Source organism: Antedon mediterranea, chromosome 4, assembly GCF_964355755.1.
Source record: "Antedon mediterranea chromosome 4, ecAntMedi1.1, whole genome shotgun sequence".
NCBI classification, from domain to species: Eukaryota; Metazoa; Echinodermata; class Crinoidea; order Comatulida; family Antedonidae; genus Antedon; species Antedon mediterranea.
In genome coordinates this window covers 23,199,097-23,219,039 of record NC_092673.1, presented here as the reverse complement: position 1 = coordinate 23,219,039, position 19,943 = coordinate 23,199,097, and the positions used below count along the sequence as shown (strand labels likewise).

General features: G+C 34.7%; 1 protein-coding gene across 1 annotated transcript in view; it reads right to left on the bottom strand.

Moving 5' to 3' along the window:
- Positions 1 to 19,943, bottom strand: part of LOC140046956 (hemicentin-1-like) — an 80,129-nt gene that overhangs the window by 10,580 nt on the left and 49,606 nt on the right. Inside the window, exons 22-53 of the mRNA XM_072091731.1 lie at positions 19,323 to 19,601; positions 18,610 to 18,882; positions 18,077 to 18,352; positions 17,622 to 17,915; positions 17,230 to 17,505; positions 16,647 to 16,919; positions 15,857 to 16,129; positions 15,073 to 15,357; positions 14,345 to 14,620; positions 13,561 to 13,842; positions 12,991 to 13,263; positions 12,554 to 12,838; positions 11,909 to 12,208; positions 11,294 to 11,575; positions 10,695 to 10,967; positions 10,072 to 10,344; positions 9,513 to 9,776; positions 9,219 to 9,406; positions 8,741 to 8,822; positions 8,113 to 8,244; positions 7,416 to 7,547; positions 6,600 to 6,790; positions 5,975 to 6,056; positions 5,517 to 5,813; positions 4,282 to 4,467; positions 3,596 to 3,766; positions 2,720 to 2,884; positions 1,900 to 2,070; positions 1,614 to 1,781; positions 1,087 to 1,257; positions 464 to 607; positions 145 to 282 (exon numbers count right to left, since the gene is read on the bottom strand). Coding sequence (XP_071947832.1) covers positions 145 to 282; positions 464 to 607; positions 1,087 to 1,257; positions 1,614 to 1,781; positions 1,900 to 2,070; positions 2,720 to 2,884; positions 3,596 to 3,766; positions 4,282 to 4,467; positions 5,517 to 5,813; positions 5,975 to 6,056; positions 6,600 to 6,790; positions 7,416 to 7,547; positions 8,113 to 8,244; positions 8,741 to 8,822; positions 9,219 to 9,406; positions 9,513 to 9,776; positions 10,072 to 10,344; positions 10,695 to 10,967; positions 11,294 to 11,575; positions 11,909 to 12,208; positions 12,554 to 12,838; positions 12,991 to 13,263; positions 13,561 to 13,842; positions 14,345 to 14,620; positions 15,073 to 15,357; positions 15,857 to 16,129; positions 16,647 to 16,919; positions 17,230 to 17,505; positions 17,622 to 17,915; positions 18,077 to 18,352; positions 18,610 to 18,882; positions 19,323 to 19,601 — 7,155 coding nt within the window. The remainder of the gene's footprint in view (positions 1 to 144; positions 283 to 463; positions 608 to 1,086; positions 1,258 to 1,613; positions 1,782 to 1,899; positions 2,071 to 2,719; positions 2,885 to 3,595; positions 3,767 to 4,281; positions 4,468 to 5,516; positions 5,814 to 5,974; positions 6,057 to 6,599; positions 6,791 to 7,415; positions 7,548 to 8,112; positions 8,245 to 8,740; positions 8,823 to 9,218; positions 9,407 to 9,512; positions 9,777 to 10,071; positions 10,345 to 10,694; positions 10,968 to 11,293; positions 11,576 to 11,908; positions 12,209 to 12,553; positions 12,839 to 12,990; positions 13,264 to 13,560; positions 13,843 to 14,344; positions 14,621 to 15,072; positions 15,358 to 15,856; positions 16,130 to 16,646; positions 16,920 to 17,229; positions 17,506 to 17,621; positions 17,916 to 18,076; positions 18,353 to 18,609; positions 18,883 to 19,322; positions 19,602 to 19,943) is intronic.

Sequence of the window (19,943 nt, the reverse complement as noted above, 5' to 3'; positions counted from 1 at the left end):
CTTTTGGCATATTCCATTTGTACCTCACCAGTATTAAACTCAACACTTGAATACTTTTGGCATATTCCATTTGTACCTCACCAGTATTAAACTCAACACTTGAATACTGTTGGAAAATTCCATTTGTAAAATTCTTAAACTCACCAGTATTAAACTCAACCCTTGAAGACTGTTGGAATATTCCATTTGTTAAGGACAATCCATTTGCAGCTCCATTCACTTCTTTTGCAACGGTCCAGAAGATAGGACTTATCATAGACAACAGTATCCTCATGGAGTTTCCTAAAAACAATATGAAAATAAATTTATCAAACAGGTTATAAAATCATGTTTCAGAGTCTGAAAAACATGGTATTAAATACACCAAACTATTGAGAGTTAATGGAATTACGAATATGGTATAGTTTTCTAAATATGTTATTTATATATCAGTTTTTAAACATGTCAAGAAATGTTAGAATACCTAGTTTTGGTGGAATTCCAAAGATAACCGAGTTGACAACAGTTTCAGTACTTGATGATGTAAAGTTACCATACAGTAGTCCACCTGTGATCTTAATGTCATTAATAGAACCAGACACTGTTCCAGCTGTTTCTGTTGGTTTGGCTATAAAGTGTAAAAAGAAAAGATTTATAGTTAAGTTTAGAGAATGTTCTGCTGTCACATCACCACTTTAAAAACAGTGGATATACTGTAATTGATGAAATCATATGCAACAGCTATCGTAGGAATGTCTAGTGTAGCGATCTCTTAAAGGATTTTACAATTCCATAATTAAATCTGTTTAATCCATACACAATGAAATGTGAAAGGAATCTCTCAGATCTCTGGAAGACGTTTATAGTGCCTGATATATCACCTGACATTTTCCATTTTTCATAATTTAGTGGAATAATGGTAATTGTAGTGTTTGTAGAGATCACATGAAATATACCTTCATTAAAGGTGAAAATGATACTCTCTTATTTCTTAAGTAACCATTTCTAATGATGTGGTAACAGAAATATTTTTATTTAAACAACTAGTGCAGAGAAGCAAACAACAGACAAACTGTATGTATGTATTACAGTAACCATAAAGCTCACCAAAACAAGGAGGTACAACACATCTGCTTTGCTCAACAGCAAGTCCATAACAAGAGGCACCACCAAGGATTGGCCGTGGATTGTCACATACTCTTTCACGAACCCTGAACGTTTGTCCACAAGTTGCTGGGCAATCAGACCATGGTCCAAACGCGCTCCAGTTACCATCACCTAAAATTGAAAAATGTGTTAAGATAATAAACAATAGTCTGACAAATAAGAGCAATGTCCAACATATGAACAAGGATGTAGCATGACCTAGCTAGTTTCTAGATCAAATTGAAAGCTCTCAATTGTTGAACTGTGTCTAAACATACATCCAACCATGTGGAAGATGTAGTTTCAATTGATGTCTCTTTCGAGACATATTTATTTATTGTTTGTTTTATCTGGAGGTTCAGACTTAAAGCCATTATGGCTTATTGTGATCTCCACATACAAATGTTTTATTATTATTTATAAGTATGAATGTATATATAGTGTAATATGTTGTGTGAACTGAAACTAAACTAAACTAATGCACTTACAGCTTTCTCTGAGTGTGCATGTCTTAGAATGAATACTCTGTCCTAGACATGTGCGTCCTCCTAGACTTGGTGGTGGATTGTTGCATTCTCTGCGGCGGACTCGTCGTCCAACACCACATGGCCGATCACACTGCTCCCATTCAGCCCACTCACCCCAGTTACCATGTTCTAAAAAAGTTTAAAGATAGAATAACGTCAGGAAATTTTCAAAATCAATACATTTTCAAAGATAAAATAATAAAAATTCTTCAAAAATATAACCACTTTGAAACATGATGAAACTTACGTATACATGCTTCTGTATGGCAGTCTCTGAATTGATTTGTGAGACCTTCACAATGAAGCCCATTGGGCGATGGTGTGGGATCATTACATGATCGTGATCGAAACTGTTCACCGCCATCGCAAGAAACCGAACAAACGGACCAATCACTCCAATCTGACCAACCTCCATTATCTAAAAATTCAGATATTATTCAGATAATATTTATTTAGATAATAATGAATGAATATATACAAAATAGAAAAAAGATATTAAAGTGAACATAGATAAAGCAGTAATTGGTAGTCATTATTATCATGGATCCCTTCTAGAAGTTAAAAACTTGTCTCGTAGGGACCCATAACAAAACACATTACTAAAAAAATAAAAATAACCTAGAATATATAATTATATAATTTAGGATAAAAAATTACAGTATAATAACATAACTAACATCTTCTTTATAAAAATTATTTAAATTATATTTCAATAGTTTCATGATAATTATAAATGAAATAACTACCGATATTGGTAAATGAAAAAAAAATATGTATACATAAATTATAATTCCAGTATATATATAGTATATACTATATATACATTATATATAGTATAGATTAAAGATTGCAATAATAAACAACAACTAATATTTTGTGTAAGACATAAATAGTATATGAGTATAAATAATGAAAATATATGAAATATGAAAATAAAAAAGTTAACTGCAATTACCACATTTACTCAAATGATTTAGGGAGAAACACACTTTAGTATTGTTGGATAACTAGGCCTAGCATAGTAGGTGTTATTAATGGTCGGGCATTGGTTAGGGCAGAATACTTACAAATACATGAGCCAGGGGAGCAGGTATTGATTTCAAAGGCCCTGCCTTCACATGGTTTTCCTCCATTCATTGGTGGTGTACACATTCGTTGCCTTTGGCTGATACCCTCACCACATGAGACAGAACAGTCACCCCATGCACCCCATTCTGTCCATCTACCATCAACTGTTTGAAAATAAAAAAAGTTAATTACTACAAATCCATATATACATAGATTCATTTTATAAACAAGTCATTAGACATTAAATAGCACAGGCTTAGATGCTAACATACCAAGGGAGTAGTAATTTTAAAATAAGTTTGTTTATCGTAAACTGTGTTGTATAGATTGTAAAAGATAATTATAAAAAGCAATCATTCTTTTTTTAAAATATATATTTGTACTACCAGAACTTTAATCTAGAGGTGAATATTTGTCATAAAACACTGGATATAGTGTTACTGCTTATACACCAGCAGCGCATGTTAAAGTTTGTGGAAAGGAAGTCTTAACAGACAATTTATTGTGTCATTGGTGTCAATGAGAATCCTAAGCAGTCTTTAATATAATAGGAACAAGTAAATAAATGTATCCATAACCCTCCACATAAAACAAAACATAACAATTTGAGTTGCTTATAACCAGGGAACAACATATTTAAATTTATCTATGTATGTACATTTTTTCTTGAACCTCCAAATTTAAGTTCATACCACCAAGTACACTTAAACATTAAGGTTTGTTTGAGCAATTTTGTAAAATAGAAATCAAAATAAGGATATTCAAACCAGCATAGAAATCTGGCTTGGTTCATCTTGCACCTGCTTTGTTATGCTAATGAGCAAGTTCTTTGTGAAATGCTTCAATTATGAAAGTGAAAACCTGTTACAACATACCATCACACTCTCCCATAATGCAAAGTACTTGTTCAGTGGTGCGGCCTTCACATTCCCGACCACCGTACTGTGGTGATGGGTTGTTGCATTTACGCTCTCTGGTGCGAATTCCACGACCGCACGTCTTCGAACAAGGTTCCCACGGTGACCATGAACCAAAGCCGCCATCAACTAAATTATTTAAATTAATATAAGCAGGTTATAGTAGGGTGGAATCACTTTTTTTGTATGAAAATTGGGTCTTATTTGTCAGTAGCCCAGGGTAGTTTTTAAATGTATTTTGAAACCTTCTTCCTGTACTATTCTGATCATTTTGATGGGAATAGACACATGTAATTGCAACAATAAATGGAAAAAAACTGTCTTGTATGTTATCTTTACTGCCATTTTGTTAATTTTTATATATAGAATGTGATTCACCATTCCCTTGATTAAATATGCCACACTACTCTCACTTACTTTAGTGCTTTGACAAAATAAGCATTATCATCAAGACGAAAACAGAATTATATGCAAGGTTGAAGATAATGCTATAACATTCTCTTATTCCATCATGCTTACAATAAAATTAACATCACAAGGAAAAAAAATAGAGTGACACACACACACACATGATGTTTGAAAGGAACAATCAACCCCAAGTTGGTACCTCTGGCCACTATCGGTCGACACCAATAATAACTTACTCGGACAATCTACATTCGTGTTACACTCTCTGAATTGAGCGTCTGTACCAACACAAAAACGGCCATCGTTGGCAGGCATGGGATTGTTACAAAGTCGCAAACGTTTCTGCATGCCGGTCTCATCTTGTTGTTTACATGTTTTACTACATGCACCCCATTGTTGCCATGGAGACCAGTTTCCATCGACTAGAAACGTAATGGTTAGAACAGTAAAGCAAAGAGAGTAACATAAGTGAAGAGAAAGATATTGAACATGGTGCAAACATACATATCAAACCTGCAATCACATAAAGGTAAAATTGGAAGTGTAGTTGAGAATATAGAAAAATATTTGTTTCAATGTATTTATAGTTAAAAACCTTGGGATATTCTTGCACCACCATACATTTTATGAGCACAACATTAAAACTTCCATATTTCATTACTATTAGTAAAGAAATAATAGAAACATAACATTTCTTTCCATCCATGTACAGTCAACCCAATACGGACTCTCTGGGAACCAGAAACTCTCCCAAAACCAGACTTTTCCAAAATGTCCCAAATTCATTTTTACCATTAGAAACACATTCCAAATACCAGACATATTAGGCCAGCCCAAAGGTGTCCGGTATAATGGAAGAGAAAAAATAATTCAATTTTACTCTCACTTTGTGATTGCAGGTTACACAATTCAATTTAATTACTTGCATTATAGGCATAACATAACAAGTCAACAATCATTACATAAATGCATGTATAGGGTAACAACTTATAGAACAACGTATAGAAATAGAAATCATAATGATTTCACAATGAGACATAACACATACGAATGTTAGTGTTTTCACATAGAGTCACACATTTTGCTTGTACATTGATTACATTACCGATTCAAGCATTTTTGCCCTTTCATGAAATATAAACTTCTCAAACCCCTCCTTTGGGAGACCACAGCTACTGAGCCAAAGGGCCCGAAGAGGATAGGTAGGTAGGTTTGGGAACCCCTATAAGGTGATACTTTGTTTGGCCCTACCGTGAATCGTTTTAATCCACTGTTTAATTTTCATGCACTATTATATTCAATGCAAAGATGCAAAATAAAAGGTTGCAAAAGATCAAGGGAAAATAGAAACGAAAATTAATTTATTATTTTTCAAGTAAATAATATAATTATTAAAATGTCATTATTCTACCAGTAACCTTACTATACTGTTTATGAATACCAATGTAGAATCTGGAGTATTACAACATACCTCTAATTGTAACTTGAGCGCTGGAAATGATGGTATCAAATTCATTGGACGCTTTGCATGTGTACATTCCGCTATCTGGTAACTGCGCAGCAACAATCACAAGAGAATTGTTGGCCAGGATATTGAATTGTTGAGATTGACGATCGGCATTGATGATGTAACTGCCCGGACGTCCAAGAAGCTCAGCGTGCCATGTCATCACTGGTACTGGAATGCCTTGAGCAATGCAATCTAGGCGAACAAGTTCACCCTGGCTGGCACTGGTTGCAACTGGTTCAATCAGGAATTGTGGTGGATCTGGTTAATGAATATTAAGAGATATGTACATCAAAGTGGAAATATTTAAAACAGAAAATTATTAAATCTGAGAGATTGAGAAAAAGCCACCCCAATTGAGAATCTTCTTCTTGATATGGAGATATTCTACCGGTATGATTGAATATCAATCATGTACTTACATGAAACTCTAAGTTCAGATATGACTGAGGCTTCTCCTGCTTCATTGATACCAACACATCGATAAAGTCCAGAATCAATCTCCTATAAATTATTAAAAAGTCAATAAATGTTGATGAATTATGATGCTTTGTGAGATTGTATACATAATAATACAAAATATTATTGGGTTTTTATGAATACAGATAACCTGAAAATATATTGGTATACTATAATCAAATTTAGAAAAAACATGTTAGTTTATATCTGTAAGTTTGACATCTTCATTTGTTATCCTTTGAATATAATAACTGACACCAAATTGATATCACTAGTTGGTTCTGGTGGTAGAACAAGTCTTATCGGATAAAGACTATAAACCATAGACCTAGTGTACACATCTGGCTCATGTGAACTTTAAAGAACCTAGTACATCTTTCTAGACGAGTAGGGGGGTTACCCCGGTGTACTAGTACACACACAGCCACTGATCATAACTGGGCCCTCTGAGGACCAGTCTTTGATTGAAGAGGTTACCCAGTATAAATAAATAATAATTCAAAATTCAATTTCAAAAAGTATGATTAGTTAAATTTGTTTTAATTACTTGATGAATCCAAAATTTTAAAAATAACCAGAAGAACTTACACTAGTATCATAGATCACGAGAGAGTTGTTATCAGCTCTGACAATACGATTGTCAAATGAAACTGGTTCACCATCTTTGAACCACATAACTCTTGGGTCAGGGAATCCAATCACTTCACAGTCAAACATTGTCATTGACTGAGGTATAGCTGTCCATGAACGTGGTGACTGTTTCATGATTCTTGGTGGAACTAAAGAGTGAAAGAATAGAATACGGAACCTTGTATTATGATGATTGTTAAGGATGCCTAAGTTGAGTTTGAATCCAACATAGGTCACTATTTTCAAGACGATAATACAGCTATAGAGGGCCGTTTTTTATTCTGGAAAAAATGTTTAATGACTTGCAAAAATATTCAAGTTCATCGAAAAAATACAGAGGGTGCTATATATTATAGGCAAATACGATTAAATCATTGTTTTGCCCATACCCGGTATTACCGGGTATACGTATTTTAACGACGTCTGTTTATACCCGGTAGTACCGTGTATACGCAGTGAAAGGGTTAAAAGGAGAGAAACATTTAATTTTTTCTCAACAGTATGGTTGTTAAATTTGACTGGGTACTCAAATATATATAAGGCAATTCAGGTAGATTCGACAGTTGTAATAGTCTAATTAAAACCATATTTAATGTACTTCCACAATCCAACCTGCATCTGCTATGGTGCAAATTGATATTTTAGGTTGTTTTTGGGGAAGATGCTATTTTTGAATTTGCTGATAAATTTTTTTCTCGTTTTTTTTGTATGTTTTGTATATGGATGTACTATCCAAAATATAGAAATGAATTAATGAATAACAAAGCCTTTTACCTCTGATTCGGACAATAGCATTAGCATCTCGACTGCCAGCTGAGTTCTCTGCTACACATGTATATTTTCCTGCATCTTCCTTCATTACGTTTACAATTCTGTATGTACTGCTTCCATTTATACTCACAGTACCTAGAAGTTATTTATAATAATCTTACCATTTTTATTATTTATTCTTGTTCCCTTAAAAGTACAGTCAACTCTCCCAATACCAGACACGTTTGGGCTGGCCTAAAATGTCTAATTTTCTGGAAAGTCTGGTATTTGGAATGTGTTTCTAATAGTAACAATGAATTTGGTATTTGGAAAGTTTCCTGTTTTCAGAGAGTCCGGTATTGGGAGAGTCGACTGTATTCAAATCATTTTACATGTTTATTGAACTATATATTACATTACTTTACGTTAGTTGGGTGAAGAGGTATTCATAGTTTTCAAACTAAAAAAATAATAATAATAATAAGGTGGGCAGAATTACTTGAAAAAAAATGTAATGAGATGTAAGAGACGGAATAAAAGTGTATGTGTGGAACTCAGACTCATTCATTTCATTGAGGTAAATATAAAACTAGAGTCTATGCAGGTATAGTGGTGTACTGTGTAGTGGATGATAAATCGTGTAAGTATCGCATGAAATTACAAAACCAATATTCCAACCATTGTAATATAAATAAAACATTGAAAATGTTGTAGGCCTTACCAGGAATGATAGTGTTGTTGACCTTCCAGGTAATCACAGGGGTAGGGGTACCAATTGCTTTACAGCTCAGCTCCAATTCCTCATATACAGCCAATTCCAAGTCATTGGGGAAAACAACAAAATCAGGACGAACTACAGAGTGTAAATAATAGATTATTTCATATTATATTAGAGAAGAATACTACTCTTAGGTATATAATATGCTTTTAAAGCAGTGAACTTAATTATCTTCAGCATGTTTACAGTGTCTACAAATAGAACATAAGGGTTAATTTGGTAAATATTGATTTTACAATTATTTATACTGTTGAAAAATTAAAAGCAGATACAATTTATATACTTGAATATCTAACTAAATTAAATTAGATAGTAAATAGTAACAGTAAAAGCTAAACAATTTGTAAAGCTCTGTCTACACTATCAAACTTCATGTGACAAAAAAATGTTTTGTGCCCATATATGAACATGATTTTATCACTACCATATTTGAGCACACATTTTTGTTGTCAAACTAGCTTAAAGGTGATTATTAGGAAAAATACAAAATCAATAAATTAGATTTATAAGCTATGTTTAAGCGTAATAAATAGAAAACAAACTCAAGAATTTGTAGAAAAAAGAAGCATACCTTTCACAACAAGAGCAACACTGTTTGACATTCTTCCAGCTAAATTTGTTGCTGTACACACATACTGTCCTGCATCGGTTCTCTAAACCAAGAAAAGAGATGACACATATTGATTGATTTATTTGATTATCATCTAAAGCTACATTTATGCATGGTGGGCATCTTCCATTCTGCGAAACACCAGACACTCCTTGACAACAATTCTGGTGATATTTTCTCGGATAAAAGGACTTACAACTGGAGGTCAAGTGTACACTTCTGGCTCGTGTCTGATCTTCGGAAAGAGTATGGGTTTTCTGGTACTTATCATCACTGCATTTAGCTAATAACCCTACCAGGGATGAAAAAGAACTAAACTGCACATCATAGTATAGTTTAAAAAATTATGAAGCTCAGGCTACTAAAGAAATCTATATTAATAGAATTTTTTAAACAGCATTATTAAAATGCTAGTTCTTCGTATTACTGGTGCAATTACCTCGACTCTATCAAAGACAAGGGTGCCAGAATCCAAGATAAAGTATCGACTACTCTGTTCAATTGGTTGGCCATCTTTGGTCCATGAGATCTCTGGTTTGGGAGCGCCATCAGCAACGCATGGCAAAGCAGCACGGCTGTATAAACCAACGTTGTACGAGTCTTGTACCTTTGTAATAGTTGGTGGCACTACAAAGAGAAATATAGATATATTCATAGTGATAATACTATATATGCAAAGATACTGTAGTATTTGAACAGGAAACCATTCAAAAAATAAAAAAAGAATTCGTACCCAAAACTTGAAGTTGAATGGTTCCTGAAACACTGGAGACATCATTTCTTGCAAGACAGGTATATCTGCCTGTATCTTCAGCTCTTACAAATGGTATCTGGAGAGATCCAGAGAGACGTTTAACACGTCTGTCATTGATCTCAATGCCATTGTGAAGCCATTGGATCTCTGGATGTGGGATTCCAGTTGCACTACATTCCAAGATGATGGCTTCATCTTCAACAGCTGTGTAGAAGTTCTCTGGGATGCTAATCATTGGTGCAACTAGAAAAAGAAATGGTTAACATATCAATCACAAATTTGCATAGCTTTTGATATAAAAAATAATGATTGCTGCACTCTTATTTGAAAAATAGGATTCAAGACAAGTGCATAAGCAAGTACATAAAGAACTTGGTACACTATTCGAAAAGAATAGGTTATTGTCCCCAGGTGTGCTGATCTGGTAGTTGCTACAATGGCTGCCATGAGGCTAAACTAAAAGTGAGGAAGAATAATAAAACATTAAAGGGTCTTTTTTAAATTTGTATTTTGTATGAAAATAATAAATAAAATATACCTTGGACTTGTAATTCAATTTTCTTTGCAGTTGTGCCTGCTTGATTGGTGGCTATACAGCGATAGATCCCTGCATCGTCAATGGTGGCCTTTTCAATGTACAACATACCATTCGCCAGTACTCTGTAGCCCTCATTAGACTCATCTAAGATCTGGTAATTCTTCTGCCATGAGATCAGTGGCTTAGGTGTGCCAGAGACATCACATGGCAGACGTACTCTCCTGCCAAGAACTGTCTTGATGGTGTCCAGTCCACCAGTGATCATTGGTGCAACTAGAAGATATTAAGATTGACTTTAAAATTCTCTTCTTATTTACTAAAAATCTGATGACACGTTTTCACAACATAATATTTGTTTAAGAATTCACAATTACAAAAGTTGCTCTCAGTTATGTAATAATAAGGGCATGAGCCAGGATTTTAGTCTAGTTTGGTTGCTAAGCATCGTAATCACTCAAATGTACAGAATACCTAATATCTTTCTGCTGGATCATTCCATTGATTCCAAGAGATTTTACTTTACAAACTAATCAAGATATTCTCATACAAAACACCTACATTTACAATTATAATAGAACAGAAAGTAGTTTATGCTAAATAACTTTAAACGTGTGTCAGCTTACCTAAAACTTGGAGATAAATTCTACGTTCAGCCTCCCCTGCTGGATTAGTGGCTAAACATCTAAAAAGGTCTGTATCTGTTGTACTGGTTTCTGCAATGAAAAGACCTCTGTCTGTCTGGATAAACCGTGAACTGTCTACTGGAATGAAATTTTCTCCTTTGTACCAAGTCACAACTGGTGCTGGTATTCCATAGTTGTCACAACTTAATTGAACCTCTGAGCCAAACATGACATTTACTTGTCCTTCATTTAAGTCCGTGATTGTGGATGGTACTAAAACAAAATAATAACATTTTATCTTATATAAATAATATTTTGATTATGTAATGACATTATCTAGACATCTGTGTTCCCCTTATATACATCTTTAAGTTATAGGTTCTCTGCAATTGTTCTGTTTTATGTTATACCGTTTTGCTTATGTGTTATGTAACCCAATGGCAATGCAGTCACAATTTATTTAATATTCTAATTTGCATCAGTAATTTTCATATTCTGATAAAATATTAATGATTCCTTTAAGTCCTTTTGGTTGAAGACAGAACATCACATGGATAGATAGTCATGAATACAGACCCATGTATAAACAGCAGACATACCTTGGACTTGCAGGTTAAAATACTTCTCTTCTTGACCAGCTTCATTTGTTGCTATACAACGGTAAACACCATCATGGACCAATTGGGCATTCTCAATGGTCAGTTGGTGCTTCTTTTGGTCAAATCGTACACCTAATTCACTACCTTCCAATGGTACATTACCGTTGTACCACTCAATGGTTGGCTCAGGTGTGGCAGTTGTGGTACAGTCCAGTGTGATGGCATTATTAATGGTGACACTTTCGTTAATTGGAAACTCAGATCCAAATATGATTGGTGGCACTATTAAAATAAAAATATTCAATCAATTTGTTACTCATCTTTTGTGTCCAATCACCAAAGTTAAAGAATGTCAGGCCAGGTTAGTACTTGGTGGGGAGACGACATGAAAATACCTGGTGTTGTAGACCTGTGTATATTTTGGCATACCCCTATTCAGCAATAGAAGTTTTTGGCCTCTCTTTGTTACCCTTGGCTAACGATAAAGTTTTTTTTTATTGTTAACCGCATTTAATAAAACAAATTTTTTTATTATAAATCTATTGCCTATTTAATTTACAATTACATACATTTTTCTAATCTTAAATTATAACATTAAAACTACTTAACACTTACCATTGACAACTAGTTCATATTCAACACTTGTATTACCAGCAATACTTGATGCAACACACTGGAACAGACCAGTATGTATTACGTCTGCTCGGCTAATGGTCAGTATCTGTCCATCTCTGGACACCTCAACACCTCTCTCATTAGGTGTGACTAGATTGCCATCCTTGTACCACCTAATTGTGGGTTTGGGGTTACCAGAGACATTGCATGGAAGGATCACTTCTTTATCCTGTGTGACGGTGTATGTACGTGGCTTCATAGGGAACACAACATCTCCTCCTCCGCTAATCACTGGTGGTACTAAAAACAAAAATAAATATACTTTACTAAAACTACCATTGACTTTGACTGCCTCTAATTTATTTTTTAAAAATGATACTAAAACCACTTTAACCCTCTCTTTATAGGTCATAATTTTATTAATACAAATATGTATCCATCTTCTCAGTTTAAACTTTTTTGCAGCAGGAGTAGGGCAAAAGAGACTACCTTTAATAAACAATTTATTTTGACAATTCTTACAACAATAATCTATACAGTTCATTCCTTTTCATCTCAATTGAGACATATGACCACATGACTGATAGGGTTGTTAAGCAGTAATAAACTACAGGGGATAAAATGTACAGAGAAAATAGTACTTACTGTGGACAGTAACTCCCCAGAATTTAGTAGCTTGGCCAACTCCATTATCAGCTATACAGGTGTAGCGCCCACCATGTTCAGACACCACACTGGGAAAGTGTAAGGTCTGACCATTATCAAGGATCTGAATATCTGGAGTCTTATCCAGAATGGTCTCTCCATTCTTCTTCCAATTGATGTTGGCGTAAGGAACAGCATCAACAACCTCACAGATAAGATTAAGTGGATTATGAAGGAAGATGACAACATCAATCGGTATTGTTGAGTTCACGATGCGTGGCGGCACTGAAAAGACAATTAAAGTAAAAAGTTGAGGATGGCCTATACAATAAAGAAAATACAACAGACAAACAGAAACAGAAAAAAAGAATTTTAGTAACAAAATTGTGGAGGGATACTTCCTGAATTTACTGATTATAATTGTCTGTAGATCTTACCTCTAACAACCAGATCAAGTTGCAATGTAGTATTTCCAGCAATGTTGCTAGCTAAGCATTGGTAGCTACCAGAATCTGATCTTAAAACATCCGTAATCTGAAGGGTACCATCTGTCTTAATTTTGAATCGAGGACCTGAGACTGGTACACCATCTTTAAACCAATGAAAGTCTGGTACTGGTGTACCAGTGGCTGGACAGAGCAAGTTCATATCTTTGCCTTCTGGTGGAGAGTATTCCACAGCAAGTGCTCCACTCTCTATATTTGGTCTTTCTGTATATACAACACATAATGAATACGTAAGAAAGTGTAATTAAAAGTAGTCATTCAGCGTATTCAACTGGCCACTTGCAAACACCTTGCAGTGATCTACTCCCACTGCTTGCATAAAAATAGCAAGGAGTTTCAGTAGCTACTTCTATGAGTATCTGCTTAAAACAGCCCAATCAAATATACCATTCATTCATTCATCTTTTTATTTATTTCTTAATACCATGATGACATAATATATACATAGCAAAAGAAAAGAAAAACATTCAAAATGAATGAACTAATTAAATATTCAATTACCTTGTACAAATAAGTGTATATCCTTCTGGATGGTGCCTGCGATGTTGGATACAAAACAAGTGTATGTTCCTTTGTCTGACTCGCGCGTACTGTTAAGATACATTGAACCAGACGACAAGATAATATAGCCAGCACTTTGTTCGGGAAGCACCAATCCTTCTTTACTCCACTGAAAGTTGGGTCGTGGATTACCTACAGCCTCGCACGGCAGGAGGACAGGGTCACCAGGTGACACCACTATATTGTTCCTGTCAATTGGGATATCACCAAACCTGGGTGGAACTAAATATTTTTACACCAATTAGTTAATAATATTAGTATTATCCATTCCATATGAAATTAATAAATGAAATTAAAACTTGAAATCAAATTGATAATATTCAAAATAAAGGCTCCTGAGCAATATTTAACAGTCAGTTCAGGGCAACCATAGATACTCCAGTGTAATCCTGTGTAGTTAGGTACAATAATGGGAAGTCTTGGTAATCTCTGACAATCATAAAGACTCTAGGGAAATCATAAAGACTCTTTGACAGTCATGAAGATTCCCTGGCAGTCGAGCCAACTCCTAGGCAATCGTGACAACTCCCAGGCAGTCATGACAATTCTTGGGCAATCGTGACAACTCCTGAGCAGTTGACATTTTGAGAAGACAATTTTAATTATGGGCATTTGAGACTCCCGAACAATCATTGTCAGTCACAAAAACACCAGAGCAATTATATGCAGTAAAGAAGACCACCCCTGAGCAATCATAAATGATTAAATAATGTTGCACACTTACCATGTGTAATGAGGTGAATAGTCTTTGTAGCATTACCAGCAGTATTATATGCTCTACAGATGTACGTCCCAGAATCCTTTGCAGTAGCATATTTTATTTCAAATGAGCCACTCTCTTTGATTTTGTGGTTGATATTGTTACCAAATATCTCTTGTCCATCTTTGTACCATTTGACGTATGGTTGAGGATATCCTTGAATTTCACATGGTAGAACAATACCACTTTCAATGACAACTGTCAGGTCTACTGGGTCGTTGTTGTTGATGGTTGGAGGAACTAATCAAGAGAGAAAAAATGAAGACAACAAATATGATTAATAAAAATTACATTTTATTAGTAATGTTTAACGATTGCAAAGAAACATACTGCAATTTGGCTTTTGAACGCCCGACAGTCACTTTAGTCTAATGGGCATGGCAAACAATTCCCAAAGTGAAAAACGTGCAATGTAGGAACATTTTATTGATCAATTAAACATCACTTTTACACTCCGCATAACCAGTACTGAATGGCACATGATACAAAAGCAATGATGTAATTGTATTATTTTTAAATTATCTTTAAATATATGTAGCCAACACCGGACTCTCTGTAATTTCATTTTTACCATTAGAAACACATTCCGAATACCAGACTTTTTATAAAACCAGACATTTAAGGCCAGCCTTAAGGTCTGGTATTGGGAGAGTTGACTGTATTGACATTATATTAGAATATTATTGACATACCTTGGATTTCTATATTCCAGTGTTTAGTTGCATTTCCTGCAACATTGGATGCCATACAGAAGTAGTTACCAGTGTCATCTTCTGTTGAACTACGAATCTCAAGAGCACGGCCATCTCCAATGATTATGACATTAGGACTGCTACCACTGATTAGCTGGTCATTCTTGTACCAACTGACCTTAGCAGGAGGGTAAGCATCAGTGACAGAACATTCCAGGTAAATTCTGTTAGTCTTCACAACTGGCTTGTTTCTTTCGATTGTAGATCCAGTTATCTTTGGTGGCACTGAAATAAGAGGCATACTTTAGAAACTTTAAGTGTAACCAGAAGAGTGAAATTAAATAATTTCACTCTTCCCTGGTGTAATATTGATGGCCATGTGAAAATAGGCCAGACTTTAGGATGCTGACAAGGTGTTGACAAAATCTCAAAAAGGTAAAAATATATTATATAATAAATAAAAAATGGTTCAGCATGAAGACAAAAATTACAACTAAAATTTATAGAATCAGATGAATTTATGAATACATTTTCCAAAGCCTTCAAAACACTGCCTATTTACACATTTCACTTCTTCAAAAAATAGGTCTACTTAGAGAGACTTAAACATTATAATATATTGGAAACTTATCTCTTATATTCTGCTATGATATTGCCTGATATGATTACTGAAACCTTGATGAAAGATGCCATGATGATGATGAAAGATGACCTGGCTTTAATTAGATATAGGCTTGTAATTTTCTAAATCAAAGACAATACATGAGAAACATTTGACTCCTACCTTGTACCGTCATTTCAACATCTACAGGTAATACTCCAGCATCATTGATGGCATAGCAAGTATAGACACCAGCATCTGCTGTATCCACTCTACGTATCTTCAGTCCATCTTCTGTCTGAATATACTTCAGTCCATCTATCTGTAGCTGACGATTGTTCTTCCACCATGTCACTTGAGGTCTTGGCGATCCAGTGACAACACATGGTATTGTGACATCATTTGTAATGGTTGCTGCCACGTTGTCTGGAGAATTTGGAGTTGGGGATGGTGGAACTGAAAGTACAATGTTTAAAGAAATGTTTTAAGAAAGGATAAAAACAAATATTTAAGAATTATTGTACAGAACTAGGTTGTGGTCTTTCATTGGATATCAGAATTTCACTGGGATGTTGTATACATATTTTTGTGTTTATGTATTCTTTATACTGGGTAGCCTCTTTAGTACAACACTGCTAGGAGGTCAAGTACTTGATCACACTGGGAGATGATTCCGTAACGTCCCTAACGTTCTTGGTTTCAGTGTAAATCTGAAATGTTTATGGTTTTTTTATTTTATTCTTTATTACATATCAATCTGATCACATACTTAGCCTTGACTAACTTAGAGGTTTTTACAGTTACTAACTGGTTGCTGAGATATACTTAACCAGAATACTTATTGACTAATTTTATTCTATTATATATTGGCCTACTTCCTTAATGCCATGACTTGTATTCCTTCTGTGGAAATAATTAACCCAGAATTGAAAGCCATCTACCCTATAACAACTAACTACATTTAGCAACTTACTAAGAACATTCAAAAAGATCTTCCTGTTAGCTACACCAGCCTCATTTTCTGCAATGCATCTGTACGTGCCAGGATCGTTTTCAGTTGTTGTCAAGAAGTGTAAAGTTCCTGACACCATCTGCTCCATAGTTTGATTGTTGATAATCAATGGAACACCATTCTTTTGCCATGTGACACTAGGTCTCGGTACACCAGCTGCTTCGCATGGTAGGATGACGCCATCACCAATCACAACACTTCTTACTTGAGGGCCTTTGCTGATACTTGGTTTTACTATAAACATAAATTATCAGAAAATAGGGTGTTTAGTTTGGTAAAACATAGACAATTGAGTTGAAAGGAAATTATATTTTTTAGTATACAGAAAGTATATTATCCTTCTTTTGCTACATCCTACTAAAGGGACACTTTCCTGTGACACTATGTACAAACAAAGGGATCATTATTATGTTTTAGCACTATGGCCACTCATATTAAGAGGACATCCCTGTAGGGAACACTTTATTGGGACTCACTTTAATAGGTTTAATAGTTTTTACTGAATAAAAAAAACAATTATATCATAAAAAACAGAACAACATACCAAAGATGCGGACATCAACAATAATAGAATCGTTGCCAGCAATGTTCTGTGCAACACACATGAAGATACCAGAATCAAACACTTGTGTTCGTCTGATGGTCAATGAACCATCTTCCTGTACGATGTATCGTGTGTTGGTGCTTGATAGTGGAATATTATTGATTTTCCAAATATAACGTGGTGGAGGTGTTCCGTATGCTTCACAAAAGAGTGAAAGAGTGGCACCAGCATTCAGTGTCTTCACTGTGAAGTCTTCTTGGGAGATTGTTGGAGGCACTGAAAATATCAAGATTCAATTTTTTGTACTACTGGTTTTTTATATATTACATTATGTATAGATCGAACATTTACCATCTGGTTGACATTGTTATTAAATCATAAATGAAACTAACCATAGATGGAGACATCATAGAACCGAGTACTGTTGCCGATAGTATTTGTGGCAATGCATTCATAGATACCAACGTCAACTTCCTGGAAGGATGGAATCTGCAAGAGCATGCCATCTTCAGAAATCTGTAAACCACTCTCCCAGAGATATACTGGATTGCCATCACGATACCATTGAATGAATGCATCTGGATGTCCATCTGTAACATTGCAGAACAAGTTGACAGGCTTTCCCAACATGGCTGCTTGCTTAGATGGGGTTCGAATGGTATTCTCTCCTGCAATTCTTGGTTGTACTAAGATTAAAGAAATCAAATTAATTAATTCATCATTTTGTAGTTTTTTTTTACTGATACTATGTATAATATTACAGATTATAAAAATTGTATATAACTTCTTATATATTAAAAAAAGGCAATAATAAAGAACTCAATAATTCTGATTGTATTAGTTTTACCTTGTGTGTCAACCAGCATGCTTACACTGTCTCTACCAGCTTCATTCTCTGCTATACATGTAAAGTTACCACTATCATATGGCTGTAAGCTGGCAATACTTAAGGTTCCATCATTCATTATAGTATAGCCTCTTTGATACTTCTGGATTTCAACATTGTCTTTATACCAATGAACCTCTGGATATGGAAGGCCAATAGATGAACATGGGATCTTGATTGAGGTACCCATGGTTGGCGTGACAACGGGTGGCATATCTTTCCTGATGTATGGTTTGCCTAAAATATTTAAGATTTTAAATATTTTTAATTTTCTTAATGCAAAATATAAAACAGTAGATGGCATTGAACACATTGTTTGGCTAGTTAGGAACATGTAAACATGCAGTTTTGTAAGGTTTAGACCATAATTATTAGTTTTTAATTTTCATATAATTCATACAATGCATAAATTTTCACTGTAGAAACAGTATATAATCTGGAAGTTATATTTCATTGTTATTAAATATACATCTGATTTACCAAATTGTACTTACTAAGTACTTTGACCTTAATAAGCCTAGTCTCTGATCCAGCCTCATTGGTAACTACACAAGTGTATGCACCAGAATCAAATTGGACAGCATTGTAAATTGTCAGAGATCCAGATTGCTCTTTCACCATGTTGTTGTTCTCGATGTCAAGAACCCTACCATCCTTCTGCCAGATCACATCTGGTGGAGGTACACCAGAAACCTCACATGGAAGGTGAGCGACTTCTCCAAGCATTATTTTTAATAAAGTTGGCCCATCACTGATCTCTGGTGGTACTGGTATTGGAAAATTAATGAAAATACATTTTAAAAATTAAAATTATGTCAAAGAAAGTTATATAATAATTGAAAGACAAAACAGAAGTTGAAGTTAAAATGTTTGACCATTTGGTAAAAACAGATAACTAGTTTGCTGAGGTTTGTGAACTCAGCAAATCAAATAGTCTTTGGGTGCTTTGCAGTAAAATGATCCACCAGCAGTGGCGTAACGACTATGAACGCTCACTGGTTAAGCCCAGGGGGCCAGAGCAAGGCTCAAAGAAAAAACAGGCATTAAAATATGTCGAAAAAAGTATTGAAAGGCCACTTAGGGTCTTCAAACCAGGGGTACCAGGCCTCTGCATTACACCACTGTTGCAAAAAAAGTTCGGTAAAGTTTGCTAGTGTAGACTAGGCTTTAGAAATACTCTGTAGAAAAGAAAACACATAATACAAACCTTGCACTTTCAACTGCATTGTACGTGAAGTATTTCCAACAACATTCATAGCAATACACTTATATTCTCCTGTATCTACAAGCTGGGCTGAACGAATGACGAGCGAACCGTCATCAAAATGCTCGTAATAAGGATTTGAAGTATCAATCTCACGACTGTTCATCTCCCAAATGAATACAGGTGGTGGAAAGCTGTCTACAGGGCATTCAAGCGTAACCAGCATGTTTACAATAACATTGTAATCATCCAATTGATCGAGATCAATGATTCTAGGAGGAACTGTTTAAAAGACATAATAGTGTACACTTATTTTACTATATTAATTAATTAATAATTAATAACATCATTAAGAGTCTTTTAGATTTTTTGCAGTCATTACACTTGAAGCTCAAACATGCAGAAACTTGATTAAAAATGTTTATCTGGTTTTGGATATCCATGAGTTAGTAGTTCTTTTTGAAAAAACCAACAATTAGCAAAACATCCTGTTTGAAAGTTTCACTGTCTTGCTGAGACAAGCAGGTGAGTTTTGCTAATTTTTGTTTTTTTCAAAATCTACTAACTCATGCAGAAACTTCTTTATTAAAGAAAATTCACAAAATAAATTATATTTATAAAGAC